The sequence below is a fragment of the Seriola dumerili genome, unplaced genomic scaffold (genome assembly GCF_002260705.1).
Source record: "Seriola dumerili isolate Sdu_G_001 unplaced genomic scaffold, Sdu_1.0 BDQW01000040.1, whole genome shotgun sequence".
Lineage (NCBI taxonomy): Eukaryota > Metazoa > Chordata > Actinopteri > Carangiformes > Carangidae > Seriola > Seriola dumerili.
Genome location: NW_019174295.1, coordinates 4,286,376 through 4,303,667, shown reverse-complemented (window position 1 = coordinate 4,303,667; position 17,292 = coordinate 4,286,376). Strand labels below are relative to the sequence as shown.

Below are 17,292 nucleotides of genomic sequence, written 5' to 3'. Positions count from 1 at the left end.
GGTACATTACAAATTGTCATGTGAATTCTCTGAACTATAGAAGTTTTCACTGTGTGCATGCACACAGCAGCGGAAATGCAAGTATGGCTAAGAGTGTTCCTGTGTCCAGGATGTGATCTAACATGTAAGGGATCAATTTTTTTTATATAGATCCTATTGACACTAGTACTGATACTCAAAATGAGGCTTCATATTGGTTGTATTGATATTTTGGGGATCAATTCACCCATCCCTTACATCAGTTATGACAGACCCCCATCCTCTAAGGTCCTGATGTGGGAACCTGTTTCAAAATCTAATTTAAAGACCATAATTTTGTAATTTCTATTGACCTCATTATTGTAAAGTTGTGTTTCATCAAATTGCTAAATATTTTTTCCGTTAAGTAATTCACACACCAAAAAAGCTCAGGCAAGGCAGTATTATAAGTATTTTCTTTCTTAGTATTTTCTTTAACAATCAACTGATAAATATCAGTAGTAGTGAAATATACCCACCATAATCCCAAATTGCTTTGTTTTGTCTGACTAACAGTCCAAAGCCCCAATTTGTCTCTTACTACTATAGACCAGAAAACTAACAAATACTCACATTTGAGAAGCTGCTACCAGCAAATTTGACATTATTGCTTAAAAAATGACTTCAGTGATTCGTCAGTTATCAGAGTTGTTGCCATTAATATTCTATCAAATAATCAATTTATAAACTTATGATTTCAGCTCTAGAGAATGGGTTGGTTTCTGGGTGTCAGGTGAAATAATGAAACTGCTTTGTATATTGGAAGGTCAATAGGGTCCAACAACAGGTTTTTGCCCCAGGAACCCCTAGGCGGTTCATGTGGCCATATTCCCCAGTGAAAACGGAGAGGGGTTTAGGTTAGGACTATTTCCTCTATATATCTAGTTCCAGAGCTTTATCCAGTAATGGTATAGAATAGCTTTAGAAAAGAAACCCACAGGAAGACATATTGAAAAACAGTGGAAGTTGCCTTTATTTCATTCAACAGAGAAACTGCTGCGACATCGGAGTAAACCACTGAGCAGAAACTAACATTCACACTGAGCCGCTGAAACAATGACTGGCACAGTGGAGCTGTAAGGCTTAAGGACGCCTCAGACACATGCACACACACTCCCAGACACACACAGACGCACTCCCACACACACTCAACTTCATTTACATCAGCTATCTTACACCTCTGTGGCTGCTCGGGCAGCAGCCTCATCACTATCCCTCTCTCCCTCTAATGTGGTCAGTCAGAGGTGAGGGGTCAAGGGTCACCTTGAGATCAGGTAACCTCTGTTCCCTGCTGTTGCCTTAAATGCAGGGCTATTTCAGGGCTAAGAGGCGACATAACACAGAGACCTTAACCGTTCATCTCTATGGTACATCTCTAAGCAACATCACCCCCAGTAATAACACTGCGAGGCCAACCGTGGGCCTGGAGGGCGGGGTTCATGGGGTGTTGGGGGAGGTCATGCTCTGGCCAAAGGGAGGGCAAGGAGGAGTAGGGCACCGGCCGAGAAGGTGATGTGATTGGTCACTTGGTAGAGCGTCGTGTGGGCTCAGAGGCAGTAGGGGGAGGAGGTGGGCCGCGGCGGTCTAGGTCTTCAATGTAGAACATGATGAGCTTCCTTCGCTCCTCTGGGACACACTCCAGAACAAGGTACCGCTTGTCATTCTGAAGGATCTTCTCCACATCCTTCAGATGCTGCTCTGACTCCTGGATCAGCTTTCTCGACCTGGGGGGAAGTGCGGATGTGAGATTGGCAGAAGGCAGGATGGTGATACTATAAACTGTATCCCCTGTGCACCAAGCATTCAGGGGGAGATTTAAGAACAAGCTGCTGTTCAGATTTTGGTTCATGTCTTCATTTGGTACCGTTTTCTTCTGTCTGACTTTCTAAGAATCTTCCAAGTTACTAAGGCCAAAAAATTAACTAAAGAACAAATTTCACATTTACATTTGTATGTGAAATTTGTGAAATGTACAATCTAATATTTCTGGGCTGCAATCACATCAGGTTATTCATATTAAATACACAGTAAATGCAACAGAATATTATTTTTAAATGCTGTTAGTGACACTAATCAAAGTTTTGATTATGCATATGTAATATGTGACTGAGTGTACAGACCTGTAGGTGATGAACTTTGTCTCCTTTAGCAAGGTTCTGAAGTCAGCTTTGGCTGTGATGTACTTGTCTTTGATGTAGTCTTCAAACTCGCGTTGTCTCTTCTACACAGACAGATGAACACATCACACACCAAAACTCAGATAACATGGACGTGGAAAGAAAGAAAGAAAATTATAACTAATTTCACTGTTTACGGCACCTCAGAGTTTTAAGACCTGCACACACTCTGTCTTTGGGCTGATGGAAAACATTTCTGTGGAACAATAGTGTAATCTACTTGATCCACACTGCATTTTCATATCCTCCAATGTTTTGTTGAACCTGCCTATCAGCTTCTGCCACAAATGTGGAACAGTGTACAGATGTCGTTTAGATCATGGTTATTTATGCTTCAGTTGAGGTATTGAAAGAGAGCAGTGACTGGACTGAACTGGAAACCGATTTAACTATAACAAGGAAAGATTGAGGGCTGCTGTCATTTTGACTAACCTAGCAGTATTTTTTAACCCATAACTTATGTTACAAAACACCTACAAATTATTGCTAGAAAGGGACTAATCTTTTATCATTTATAATTGTAAATCTAAATAACACAGGGGGAAGGTTCTCCATTAAAGACCTTACTCTGTCACTGGAGGAGAACTTAATACAGCGAGGATCCTCCTTGATGACCTTCTTCACCTCCTTCCACGTGGTTGTCAGAGTGATCTACGACACAAACCACAATCTGTTAATAAATAATCAGTTATCAAATTGAATAAACACAAACAGACAACATTTAGCATAATTTTGCTTCTGGCCTCTCTGGTTATAGCTGCTGATGTGTGCACACATAAGACTAAATTAATTGCTTATTACAGATGACTGGCAACTTTCCCAGCTGTTGACACTGCTTTTAGCACCTTTCTCACTTCATGTTTTTACTTCTCACCATGCTGGTCTCATCCAGTAGCTGCCTGAAATGTTCCTTCTTCTTCTTGGCCAGAGCTTCGACGTGTTCATTAAACAGCTTCTCCTTCTCCTCTCTCTCCAGCAGCGACGCCGACTCCCAGCGATGGTCCTTCCGCAGGTTACGACGTGTGTCTGACCACGTTGCATCTGAAGAACGCACCTGAGAAATGAATGAACAAAAAACTATTTAAATGCAGAGGAAATGTAAATACCATTTAATGCTCCATGGGATCAAAGTTTCTGGCAAAAAAGTCAAACTATAATGGTTTTAGTTGAGAGGCAATAGGTAAAATTGTATTTCTGTCAACATATTCAAATGTTTAGAAAGTGCTCCAATGACTGCAGTCAAATCATATCTGTAAAATCTGACGTGTTTGTGCATGGACTCTGAATGGAGATTAAACTATGCTTTGTCCTAATGATTAAAATCAGTTGTCACTTCCCCATTTGTCTTACAAACTGGTGATGACACAAATAGACTAGGATTTAATGAAAATTCAAATACCATATCATACCATTTGTGTTATCACATAACATTTCAATGGAAAACAAAAATCTGCAGAGCATCTCACCATGTCAGACATGAGAGCTTTGAAATGCTGGATGGCTTCCTCCCTCTTATGCTGCTCCCTTTCACGGTCGATCTCTTTGGTCTGTTCTGATCGGGCCTTCTGCACCTCGCGCTCCCTCTCTCTGAGACTGGCCTCGATACGAGCCTGTCGCTCCAACTCTCGCTCCTTCTCAATGTCCACGCTCTGTGGGAGATGACACACATGGTCTTTCAGTTCATCAGTCACCTGAGGTCAACAATAGCCGAGTTTCCATCCAATTCTCCAGAAAATTGGCAAAAAAAGGCCTGTTTCCATCCACTGCAGTTATGCAGAGATGAACAGCTGGTGGTGGTGATCCCAATAAACCAAAGCCAAGGAAGAGAGCACAACAAGATGATGTGATCAACTGAACAGTAACTCTACAGCTGCTCTCATGCAGTTCAGATATCACAAGCACATAAAAATTAAAACCACCCTGTTGGCTCTATTTCACCATCTCTCCCATCTGATTCAAGTGATTCTTTCCATCTGTCAGACATACACAGAGGGATGCTCCTACCTTGGCTTGTTTTTCCATGTACTGTTTAAAAAGTTCTTCTCTGAGTGCAGAGCTGTCCACAGACTTGTATCGTGGGTCAGTCTCCATCCTCTCTTTAACTTTGCTCCACCGCTGGCCTCCTTCTATATGCTGCTCGGTTAGTAGATCAAAGAAGTCTTGCTTCACCTGGGACCAAACATAGACATGAATTAGGTATCTGTCCAAAAACCATGGTCTGCAGGAGAGCAGGAATCCTTGACCTTTCACTTCTCTCCATCATAACATCTTTCATCTGCTCCGTCAACCTCTTTAAAGTTAAAATAAAAAATAACCACATTCCCATTCTGAAGAGAGATGCTGTACATTGATTTTTGTGTCTGAGTGATACCTTCTCTCCTCTGGACTTGGAGTCCTCTTTCTCTCTCTTCCTCATCGCAGTGATGTATTCCATGAAGATAGCCTCTCTGTCCTTCATCTTCTCTATGGTCTTAAATCGCGGGTCTCGGCCGTGCTTCACTGCAAATTCACTAAACGTTGTTCTGCAAAACAGTTACAAACATCTCAGGAAACGATGTCTTCGGCACAATGGGAAAGAAATATAAAATCAATTATTATGTTAAATACTAATAATATATTATGATATTATATATTATATGATATTACACTGTGAAGAGGATCATAAACTAACTCTTCAATAAAATGTTGTATTCTTTCACTTGTGCTTATAAAGAAAACAAAAAAGGAAAACCTAATCAGGCGGAAGAATAATGTTGTAATGAGAATTTCTTCTCTTTGTAGTTATTCACATCTGACTAAATATCAGCACACAAAATTGAATATCAGCAGTTTCACGCCAATGATATTGGTCTGTCCCTGTCCCTTTACCTGGGTGTGAGCTTGGCATCCTCCATCATCCTCCTGAATTCGTCTTTGGCCTGCATCAGCTTGTTCTTCTTCTCCTTCCTCTCCTCCTCCGCTCGCGTCTTCACATACTGATCAAACACCTGAAGTGGACATAATCACAAAACTATGACCTTTTCATGGTTATGACAATACTATGAGAAAGGGAGAATGAGTAATAGTGAGGGAGGAGAGAGAAACACATAAGACAGGATGAGAAACTGAACCTGTTTTCTTTCTTTTGGGTTGAGGAGAAGGTAACGTGGGTCAAACACAATCTTATGAAGCTCTTTGTCCCAAGTTGAGAATGCAGACACCTACATGTAAAAGAGACAATGCTGGCATTAGACAGACAACTACAGTAGGCTGTAACCATATACCACACAAGTCTAATATAAACTGTTTACGTCCATTAACAAACTAACGGAACACCGATGTAAGATTTCATAATTTATCAGCATAAAATTTGTGTTACCCCTCTCTCCAGGAGCATTTCTCTGAACTGTGTCATCCTGGCCTCCAGCGGCACTATAGCTCGTTCTCTGGCGGCTCTGAGTTCTGCCTCCATTGCTGCTTCCTTCTCAGAGTCTGCCTCCTTCACATCCTCCTTCCTGTGAGGGTGAAGACACAAATGGTCACGACAGGCAGTGAGAGAATTATCAGCAAGAACAGAGAGATGAGATAGAAAAAAAAGGAAGGATGAGACAAGAAGAGGGTTAACGAAGATTGGCAGTATTTTCTTGGAGAAACAAATTAACTCCTTAAAGTTTTATAGTACTATAGTGTTAACTGATTGGATACTTACTTCCTCTTTTTGGCTTTGGTTGGCTCCTCATCCGGATTCTCTTCAGTAGCAATGGCTAACTCCGATTCCTCCTTATTGATTCCTGTGTAGGAACACAGACATAAAATGAATACTTCAGATACTGTAGCACACAGTGTTTAGAAGTGACAGCAGCACTAATGATTTTGTTTACATCCACAGTCTGTGCTCTTGACTACAAAACCAGAAAAATGCCCTGCACTGTTTAAAAACCAGTAGTGCACCTGGGTTTCTCTGGCCATTGGTTTAGTGCCACAGAACAGGTAACTGCTTCACATGATCAATGCCACCCAACAACCACAAAAAACAACAACTGTGTTCAATGTCATAGTTACTGACTCCATTTGTCCACACCTGTCTTCTTGCCGTCTTCCAGGCCTCTCTTGTGCGGCGGCTCCTGGATGTGCTTGTCAACATCGGCTCGACCAACCAGCTCCTCAGGTCGGTCCCACATGGACAGCCGCGTTGTCGGGTTGTAGAAGAACACACGATCATCACCCGTCCATACCACACACCTAAGGCGGAAAAGAGAAAAAAAAGGATGCATTAAATGTATTGCATTATAGTGGCGAGACATAATGTGTTCTGGTGTGTGGTGTGCGTACCATGGTGTGCCAGGGATAGGGTTGGTGGCTATAGGCCTGGCTTTCTGAGCTGCTTTTTCCTCCTCTGTCATCTCTTCTTCTTTAGGCTCCTTGACAGAGAGAAAGAGAAATTGGTTCTCAACATTACCATTACATTCAACTGTTAAACTACAGTGTATGTTATCATCTATATTCTTTTCTTCTTTTCTTAGTAATATATACTATGTAGTGTCAAAATGTCCCAAAAAAAAAAAAGTAAAGTCTAATAAAGATGAAAAGATATTAATGGAAATTCACTTCCCATAACACTTTGGGGATATAAACACAATGCTGATATAGATTCAGTAAGTCATGCTGTAGAAAACATTAAAAATATGTCGAATTAACTGTTAGCAATTCCAGTTTGCTGTGTCGTGTACCCATGGGTGTATAGACAACTATGACTAAATTACTTTGATACTGGGGAAAACTTAAAAATGTGATAATTCTCAGGCAAGTTTAGAGGAAGTGTCTTTTTCTTTGAATTCTAAGAAGATTTATGGACATTTAAGATAACTGATAGATTTCCCTGGAAAGTGCTGAATCTAAAAATGTGTGTATCATCTCTGTGTGTTTAGATCTGACTCCAAGTACAATTTTTTGGCACAAATTACAACAATCAGCCACTTAAAAGTACCTCAAGTATCTCCATAAACTGTGTGTGCTGACAAACCACAACAACTAACTTTCTGTTGTTTTTAGAACACAAACATCACAGTGCATCTTTGCCTCACATCTCTCCCTCCTGCAACTCTCAAGGTTTTAAAAACCCCTAGTTTTATATATTTGATGTATTTATTTGTTACATTCTGGTCTATTATAAATATATATATTTTACAACATGCTTTGATTATACTTTACTCAATTATGGTCATAAAAATAAAACCGACAGGACAGACAACACATGTTTTTTTTTTTGTTGTTAAGTCAGATATTCTACTCTTCACACACCTCCTTCTCATTATTAGTGTTTTCTGTTTTGTTCTCCTCATCCTCCATCTCCATTGCCTCAGCTTCTTCCTGGGCCAGACGCTCCTTGGCCTTTTCTGCTTCTTTTTCTGAAGACGGAGGAGAAAAACAGAATGCAATTTAATACTGACTTCATGATAACACCAACCATAGGTCAGAAGTGTAATGGAAAGATAGTAGGGATGATGCATCTACTAATACAGAATTACAGAACACTAATGCAATGAAGCACATTACTTGCAGCCCATTAATGCCTGTGAGCAGGTCTTAGTGACTGGACTGCCTCTTACTTCTCAGAGACTTACAGCCACTTTTAGACTAAAGGCACAGACATTCTTTCTGAGTCCGTGGACAGCTGCAACCTTCTCTCCGGTCTAAGGACGTGCATGCAGTTCCATTCATACTGCAATTGAGGGTCTGTGGCGTTATCTGGAGCATGTAGTTTGGATACTTGCAATGCGTACAGTCCATGTGGACACAAATTTTGGGCTGCACATATAAGTCCACATAGGGGCCTGAGTGGACCCTCAAGGATATGCAGATGTGGAAGGTGGTATGAATTGGCCACTATGACATTTTGTGAGCATGGATCCAGGGTTCTTGTGTGTGTCTGACAAATGACAGTGTTGTTGAGGAGCAGTGAGTGGGTACAGCTTTTGAGATAAGTGATACTGGAACCAAGCCTTGCAGTCATTAGTATAACAGACAGTTTTGATTAAAAAAAACAAACAAAACACTTTAAGCGTAGTGGATCACAGATGACCATTTCACCACACCAGGCCTGACAAAGCCTGTGCGTGTGTGTGCACTCGTCAGCAGTACCTACCTTTCTCCACCAGAGCCTGTGGTTTCTCCCAGGTGGACTCCAGTGTTCGGTTGTTGTAGTAGTATGTTTTCCCATCAGCTGTTTTGTACTCTGACCACTCAGGGAGCTGCAATGATCCGGCCATGGAGGCAGGAGCTGCTGAGAGAGCCAGCTGGGGATGCATCATGGAAACTAAAGGCGGGCCCATACCAGGAAGCATACCTGTCATTAGTCAGAGAGGAACGAGACAAACCATGATTGGCTGACAGTCACCTTTCTGTGTGAGCCACTAATAGCAGTTGCAGTGGACTAAAGCATTAGTTCATACATAATTTTGCGAAATGTCATATTCCAGGTTGACCATTTGTAATCAACAACATGTATGAGGAGAACCAGAGGTAAGAGAGTGAGCTCCACAGCCAGAATGAGACTGATTCACTGCAACTTAAAAATGGCCTTTCCCTGCAAGTATTTGTCTGGTCATCAGAAGTAAATTAATAGATGAGTGAGTGAATAAAAAAATATTATCATTTTGTGGAAGAATCTTCTGCAATCTAAACATAACTTGCAGACAACAAACACAGACCACATACACAAACAAACAAAGCAGTGACCACACACACACACATTCACACACAACCATGCCACAAAAGAGGACAACCACAAAATGTAGTCCTAACTGTTACACTACTGAAACACTACTAGACAGCAGCAGCTGGCGTTAATGGGACTGTCCTTACAAACATGGCCTCTGTCTCAGCTTGTTTGCAGTCAACCACAAACCTAAGAAAATGACTGATCCTTACAATCAGTGACTTGGCCGAACAATTTAACTGCTGATTTTCAAGTCACAGTAAATAGAGCAAAACAATTGCCTACCAGTTCCTCAGGACAACGCTCTAACAACGTGCTTTCATAAGTTAGTGAGGGCTGAATATTTTTATTTCCAGGTTGTTTTAAAACAAGGAAATGCTGGAAACTAGGCTTTAGCACATTGTCCAGTACAACATCGTAAAAATATGCTGGTGATGAAATGTTTTATGGCATATTTAATCCAGAGTAAACTGATCATGTGGAGTCTGTAAGTATAATCACAATCAAGCTGCATATTCTGCTTCTGTTTTTTGAAATGGAAGAAATTTTACCACTGTACACCGAATGGATCATGTTCACAGCATTCACCACCGTGCCACTGTTTGAGGGTTCCCATATATACACCATATGACTCATGTAAACATCATTCACTACCATGCCATCTACTGTAGGTCTGAGAGGCGAGCGGCTGGGTGTTTACCGTTGGCGCTGGGGCCTGCCTTTACACAGGGTGCACCTACTATCTGCATCATTGCTACACCTGAAAGAACAATGGACAAGCAAGCATGTGGTTGAACACAGCAGGACACTAGACATCAGCTACCATGGTGTGTAAGAGTTTGTGTGTGTGGCCCCACTCAGACAAACACACACCCAAATTTTGGATTGTGCATCACTTATATGTTCCAACAGTTACTGAGTCTCTGCTGAAGTTTATGTGCTTGTAATGTATTTTGAATGTACAGTGTACATTGGGTTTACAATCTGCACTAAGATTTATTTGGAGGCCATTATGTCTACATTGTGATATAAAGTAAAGAAAGGAAAATGTAAAAAAAAATGTAAAAAAGACCTTAAAGAGCGAATGCACAAGGTTGGAACACTACAAATCTCAAAGTCAGTCAGGAAGCTCTCAGTCTGATACCTACCCGCTAAATAAACAACATCACTAATCAACCTACCCACTCTGATCGTAATTCTGATTGTGCCAGACGATTCGTCCACAAAGAACATAATAAACGGAAGAAATTACCAAAATTAACTTTTTCCTTAAAATGTCAAAATGAAGGACAGAGAAAAACAAGAGGGAATCAAAGAAGACATAACAGAGGAGGAGAGAAAAGCAACAGAAAAGACGATGGACTAACAGGAGCATTTACATTAGCCTACATTTAAATTTAAGACACTGCACTGAACACTTGTGTGACCATTGAACAAAATGTTACCCGTGAAATCTGTGTTGACTGAACTAAACAGACTTATCCATTACCAGGAGATAATGTTGTTGAAAGTCATCTAGAGACATTTGTGACATTTACATGTGTAATCTATGCGTTAGCGTCAAAATAATCCTGCACTCCTGTGGTGTTCCAATGACAACTAGAACTGGAGTCCACTAGCTACCCTCAGTTACTGTTTCTATCATAAATGCACCCATAATGCTGAATCAGAGTTTGCACAGGGACTATAAACTAAATGCCAGTTGCCACAAACATTTACATAGCTTAAGAACCTTTTAGCATCAGAGTAATTGAGAACTCTTAACTGGTTAACTTACAAGCAACATTGTTTTTTCTACTGGGGATGATGTCCCAGTCTTTTGGTCTTGAGCTGAGCCCTTTAATATAGTGTATCTGGTGATACCAAGTCAGATCCAATACTTTTATTAACATATCAACAGCAGGTGTGCAATGCTGAATAAATATGTATGTGGCACACTGAAATAACAGGTGTAGCCTACGAAATTCTGCACATTTTATTTTTCACAAGCTATTTAATACAAATGCCAAAGGTCTTGGTTCAAAACCATTAAACTGATGATCTTAAATTATCTGATATGAATGTAAGATTAACTGATGCCGTCAGCTACAGAGAAGACGTAGCACTCTGTTGAAGTTGCTGAAACTATGGAAATGCAGGCCACTCACAACAGTGAAGTGGAGTTTCTTCCCTCACAAATGATCTTTGTCTAAGTTCAGGTACCAAACAAGTTTTATTTTGTTCTATTATTCAGTTACTCACAGATCTAATGTTAATCAGTTGCAGTTAATATAACCTGCCACTAGCAACGTTCATCACTTTAAGTGGTGAAGGTGACGGGTAACGCAAACTAAAAATAAGATGTCTGAATGTTCTGTACACTGCTGCTCTTTGCTAGTGACAAAGAAAGCGTTTGAACTTCAGCATTTCTGTCTATTTTGCCAACTCGCATACTAATTTTTAATTGCCTATACAAATAACATGCTGCACTGTCATAAGGGAGAGCAGCAAAGCACAAAACTCAGTACAGTATAGTAATGTATGGATTGCCATTTGATCTTCTTTATTTTAGCTAATTCCAATCCAGAAAAAATAAAAGCCTGAGCATCTCAGTACTGATGACAACCAATAAATCTGCACTATAACTCACTGACATATTTACTGTAGGACTATTTTTCTGGATTTAATATGTTGTATTGTGTAAACCCTTGTTCTTTCCAGTGGAAACCCTGCAATATCAATTACCAGGCTATGAATGTAAAATCAGCTCAGAGGTCCTCTTATAATCTATCTATAAACAACTGGTTAGAAGCATAGTGATTGCAGCTACATATTGTGGCCTGTTAGTTTCTTGCTCTCAGTTTGCTTTTCTTACCTGGTAGAGGAATGTGCATGCCCGGCAAGGGCACCCTGAAAGGTGGCACCATGACAGGGGGGAAGGCAGGTATGGCTGCGGTGGGCTGTGCCACACTGTGAGGCAGGGCTGCAGGCAGCAGTGGCACAGTCTGCACCGCCGTAACAGGTGATGGCACCGTGGAAACAGTTACCACAGTGACTGGAGACACAGCAACAGTTGAAGTCACTGTGGCAACAGGGGGTAGGTCTGCTACAACAGTGGCTTTTGGAGATAAAAAGACAAAAAAAAGATTTATTTATTATTTTTTTTTTTTGCTTTTGCATGTGTGTATGCTTGATGTTAGACTGTGTACATACCTGCAATGGTCACAGAAGGGGATGGGGAGGCGGTCGAGTCAGGACTGGAGGTGAGTGTGCGGGAGGAGGTTGTGGACAGGGCCTGAGTAGGTGAGGCTACTGCTCCCGCTGTGCTGGCTGTAGTATTGACGCTACTGGAGCTGGCAGCTGCAGTCACCCCCACACTTGCACCTGTACCCGCAGCCCCAGCCCCTGCTACAAGAAGAGGGTTGAGTTCTGACTGCTGGATGATCTTCACACCATCTGGTTTACTCCACGATGACTCTCTGGTCCTGGCGTTGTAGTAATAAGCCTTTAGAATAAGAGGATAACAGAATAACAGAATACTTGTAACTTGCTGACACACAATAAGAATGTTAATGGAATGTAAAGGTCGGCATCAAACTGTATCTCTGTAATGATTTCACAGTTAATTTTACTCATTTTCAAACACCAGCACAATTTACAGTCCAAAGATAAAGATATTAATTAGATAATTTTCCATGAGATTTTTCTTATTCAGGTTTTGTGTGTGAGTGTGTGCGTATGATGAGACAGCGTTTCTCAAAAGAGAAAGTGCAACCAAACAATTAGCGCCATTAGATCAGCAGTGTAAATCCAATCTCAGCTCAATATTTCAATGTTGGACCAAAAATTCTGCATCAGACAACCCTGTGTAATACTGATGTTATCTAAACCAGGACTTCAGAGCTATACTTTTGGGAAATCATTAATTAATTCTCCAACCTTTTCCAGACTGCATAAACCACTGTAGCAACCATGCTACCTGTTTACATGACTTCCAGCTTACCTTTCCCTCTGGCGTCTTGTTCTCTACCCAGATCTCCTCTGCAGGGTTGAGAGCAGGGGCTCCAGATGTAGGAACAGGAGGCATCCCAGGAGGAAACAGCATCCCTGGAGGAGGTGGCAGGTTACCGATGGGAGGGGGAAGGAATGGAGGTCTCTGCAAAAGAGAGAACCAGCATTTACTTTTCAAACTGTAAGGAGTCGGGCTAGGAATGTAAATTACCACATCAGAGTCCTCCTTCCTCCAACAAAATGTGACTTAATTGGATACAGAAAAGTGGCCAGTCAGATAAGAAGTCTACTATTTAGCCAGCAGCCTTTGTTATTAAACACTATGAATTCAACTTAGGAGGTCTGTGCATCAACTGTATCATTCAAAATAGAATCACACTGTGTATAAGAATCAATGAAGAAGATAGTGGAAGGCAAAGATATAATAAAAACAGTGTTATTTGCTGCTGCATTGCCGCCGTTATTCATGCAAGGACTGAAGCTTACTTTGTGGTTAATTTTCTTTGCAGACTGTCGCCAAATGGCTGCACCACTGACTGATGTGAATTCAAAAACAAACTGGGGATCATCCCTGCTGAAGGACTTATCCTTTTCTTTGGACTTGATTCACTCACTCTCTCACTCACACACACACTTAAATTAATTTCCCATTCCTTGATAGAAATGCAAATTCACCAACACAGCAGCCTCTAACCAATGCGAAAAACCCTGGTCAAGAGAAGGTTTTGAAGGCGTGCCGCCTGATGACGTACATTGACCCATTCATATAGACCATCACCACAACTTTGACCCAGGTCAATGTGTCAAGAGGACTATAGATGGAGGTATGCTATGGTGTGCTAAATTTTATCATGCTCATCAACATGTGTTGTTATATTGTACATTTTATAATGTACAATACAACAATACATTTTATAACTACCTATTGAAAACAAAAACCAGATGAGAATGTGTGATTTTGGCTAATACAGCAAATAAACACTAGCTAAACAAGGCGCTCCATGACAGTAAAATTGTGACGTTGCCATAAAGCAGTCCTGCTCACTAATTAGCAGAATTGGCCTAAAACACCCAGAGATATTAAGGGACGGCAACTGCAGTAGAAAATGCACTGCAAGGTTCTGCCTCATGGTGATAGTCAAATCATCCAACTGTCACTCAGAGTGAAGCTCAAAACAGAATGATATATAATTAATTATTATTCTAGCAAGTTCAATTGATCTGCTGATGGAGGAAAGCTCTCCTCCAAGTCAGTCTCCATTGTCTTATATGATTTTCTTTTCGCTTTAAGGATAAGCTTTCAGTCAACATGCACTATGTGAAGTCACTAATAAGACAGCTGAGCACAACACCACTACTGGGAAAGTTAAAATTGTTCAGCCCTTCAATTCCACAAAGAAAAACATGTATATGTAAGGATGGGAAATAGTCACCTGTAAGTGGGGAGGACCAATGGGTGGTGGCATGCCTCCTGGTGGTGGGATGGGCGGCATGTTGGGATCAAAGGGTGGACGTGCAAATGGGGGTCGTGGCGGGGGTCCCCTCATCATCCCAAAAGGAGGTGGCGGTGGCCGAAGGAGTGGTGGAGGGCCTCGTAACACTGGGGTCTGGGAAGGCGCAGGTGCAGGGGCAGGGCCACGGAACCGCACTGCCTGCTGCGCCATTCTAGCACAACAAGATAATACTGAGTTACAGTGTGTTCAATGGCCGATTACTAAGTAGCATTAACAAAACATGCTACCTTGCTATCAAACCACTCCACAAAACTACAAATAATTCTAATGTTTCAAAGTAACTGTAACTACAGGTAAGGTTGAGCAAGAAAAGAAAAGGATAGACACGTATCATATTAAATGCATATTGTTTTCCCGAGTGTAACTTAGGTGTGGCAAATTTAAAATTGTCAAGTTGTTGGTCATAACATCACGATGCATGATAATATGACACTGGAGGCTTCTCTTTCAGCTGCAATTCTCAAGTAATTCTGGAAGAAATCATATTAGTAATTGCTCTGTAGTGTTAGTTAAAGCACCAAAATTTTCCTTCACAATATGTACATTGCAGGTGATGCAAAATAATATTATTTGGTTCTTAATAATAATAATAATAATACGGACAGACTGTACTGAAGGCAGATGGCTGTTATGCAGTCTATAATAGGATATGACTTGTGAGATTATTACAAAACTTTCTTTATCACTGTGTGAAACTATTTAGCATTTATGGTTTTGTAATTATATGGTTCTACTGATTAATGTACAGTACTGTGCAAGTGTTACGGCACTAACAGTAAATTGTGGATGCTTTCAAAAATAACGCCATGAATAACTAATTTATCAATCAAATAATACAAAGTACAGTAAACTGAAAAAAAACAAATCAAATCAATATTTGTTGTAACCACAAGACAGGGCAAGACCCTCCGGTGCAGGACTCCCTGTTCTTCTTGTGGCTGAAGATAGTTCTTTACGTCCGAGGTCCTGTGTTTGGGGTCGTTGTCATGCCGCAAAATTAATTTGGGACTGATCTGACACTTCCCTGATGGTACTGCGTGATGGATAATAATTTAAACATCTAAATTGTCTAAAACGTTTGCACAGTACTGTATATGAGCTGCATAAATATGTTCTTAAAAGATGCAATCATGCGGTCGTACGATGTTTAGCTTTCTGGTTTATTATTCCATATGTTAAAATGCCGAATTCTTAATGGTGGTATCCTGTTGGACGTGTAAGGACATGTACCTAAATCCAAAACAAAAATCAAACACTCCATCTGTGCATCTAAACGCACTAACAGAAAGTCGGTTCATTCAAAACACTGAACGGGCGTGAAGTTATGCGCCCCTGCTTACTAATGAATGTAGCATAGCTTAGCTAGAGCGGGCTATTATGCATTAACATTTATACACAGAACAAACGTTTAAGACATAGAGCTATGTCTGATCACAAACTCCAGAGTCCGGCGAGTCAAGCATCCCAGTGTAAGAGGAAAATATATGTCGGTGTTTGACCTGGCTGCCGGTGTTTACCGCGTGCCACGAGCGGAGAGCAGAGGCGAGCCGCTTGGCAACACAGGCTAGTTAGCTACAAGCTAGTTAGCTAGCGTGGCTACATTCACAAGTAAAACCAATGTTTACCACAACCTCTCAACCAAAAACAATTATGTATAAAATCTCAGCTTGTGCTTAATATCCCAATGAGCCGATACTCAATTTAGTGCTTTATGTGCTTTTATCTGACCTGTTGTCGCTGAACCCGATAGTCTCGCTCTCTGTCTGGTCCGCCATTACAGGAAAATGTAACCACTCTCTTCCTGGAAACACCCCTTCATAATTTCTCCGTTTTGTATTGGCTAGATCTTGGCGTCAATCATAGCGCAGTCGGAGCTGTGTGAGCTCTGATTGGATAGTGATTTTTTTTCACGGAGGTTAAGCTGAGCGTTCATTAGTCCGCTTGGGTCCAAGTTTTCATGATGTCTTTTGTGTTCAGGCAGTGTGCAGGGTACGGAAGCCCTGAGAAGCAAATGAGACAAAATTCTGGTTTTCCATTTTCTAAATTAAATTATTTTCTTCCCTGTGTTTATGACTTAAGAACAGGTGAAAAAAATCTGCCAGGGTAATCTTTTTAAAGTTCCTTATTCTGTAAATGATATATATCTGTGAAAACTGGTGATTTTTTTTCCAGTAGAGAAAAAACTTTTTTTTTTCAACGTTATTTAAGTTGTTATTTTCATCTGTAAAAAATGGTGTGGAAAAAAAGTTTTGGCATGTGTAAAAAAAATAAAATAAAATAATTGTCATGATCAATATTTGTTGTTGTAATACTTATTTCTGCCACAACACACTGAACTGCACCACTACCCCAGTCCAAATAGGACTAAAAGAATTCATTCAGGTGATTTTTCATTTCTCCACACACTCTAAGCACAAGGTACATAGTGTGTTACCAAGCTTTGTAACATTACTGTCATGTCACTCTTATATGACAAATGTATTTTAATTGGTGAAGGCTTTCTGCTGGAAAGAAAAGTTAATTTTGTGTAAAATCTTTAAATCTCAAGGAATAATTGACATGGGAAATTAACAACAATCCAATATATTTATTATGTATAAATACAGTATATAAATAAGGATGAAATCATAGAAAATCGTCTAAAATGGAAACAGAATTATGCTGCAAGTCATTCTGCTGTTAGTAGACATCAGTCATATATTGAGGAGAATTTAATACCACTATAATAAGTGCAGACAATGAATATACTTCGACAGTGAGTGCAAATAAAATCAATGTCAATCTTCAATCTTCTCTTCTTGCTATAATTACTCTTACCACACAGAAATCTGACTTTAAGTAGTTTGATAAATGTGTGCCCAGGTCACTGTGCTGGCTTCCAGTGTGTCACAGAATA

The 17,292-nt window shown here is 40.5% G+C and overlaps 1 protein-coding gene across 4 annotated transcripts; it reads right to left on the bottom strand.

The window, feature by feature from the left end:
- Positions 1–983: 983 nt before the first annotated feature.
- Positions 984–16,198, bottom strand: tcerg1 (transcription elongation regulator 1). 4 transcript variants are annotated; one of them, XM_022738740.1, is made up of 21 exons: positions 16,125–16,198; positions 14,316–14,547; positions 12,875–13,027; positions 12,085–12,376; positions 11,747–11,989; positions 9,593–9,652; positions 8,320–8,520; positions 7,476–7,582; positions 6,507–6,595; positions 6,241–6,416; positions 5,884–5,965; positions 5,554–5,689; positions 5,306–5,395; positions 5,064–5,182; positions 4,567–4,717; positions 4,200–4,364; positions 3,662–3,844; positions 3,070–3,249; positions 2,763–2,846; positions 2,139–2,239; positions 984–1,742 (listed from the first exon to the last, which is right to left on the bottom strand). In XM_022738740.1, exons 1-21 carry the CDS (start codon positions 16,169–16,171, stop codon positions 1,541–1,543), a joined length of 3,093 nt encoding a protein of 1,030 aa, XP_022594461.1. In that variant the 5' UTR covers positions 16,172–16,198; the 3' UTR covers positions 984–1,540. The 4 variants fall into 4 exon arrangements, with proteins under 4 accessions (XP_022594461.1, XP_022594462.1, XP_022594459.1 ...); XM_022738741.1 differs by having other exon boundaries at positions 6,256–6,416; XM_022738738.1 differs by lacking the exon at positions 9,593–9,652 and having other exon boundaries at positions 16,125–16,156.
- Between the last annotated feature and the right edge of the window lie 1,094 nt (positions 16,199–17,292).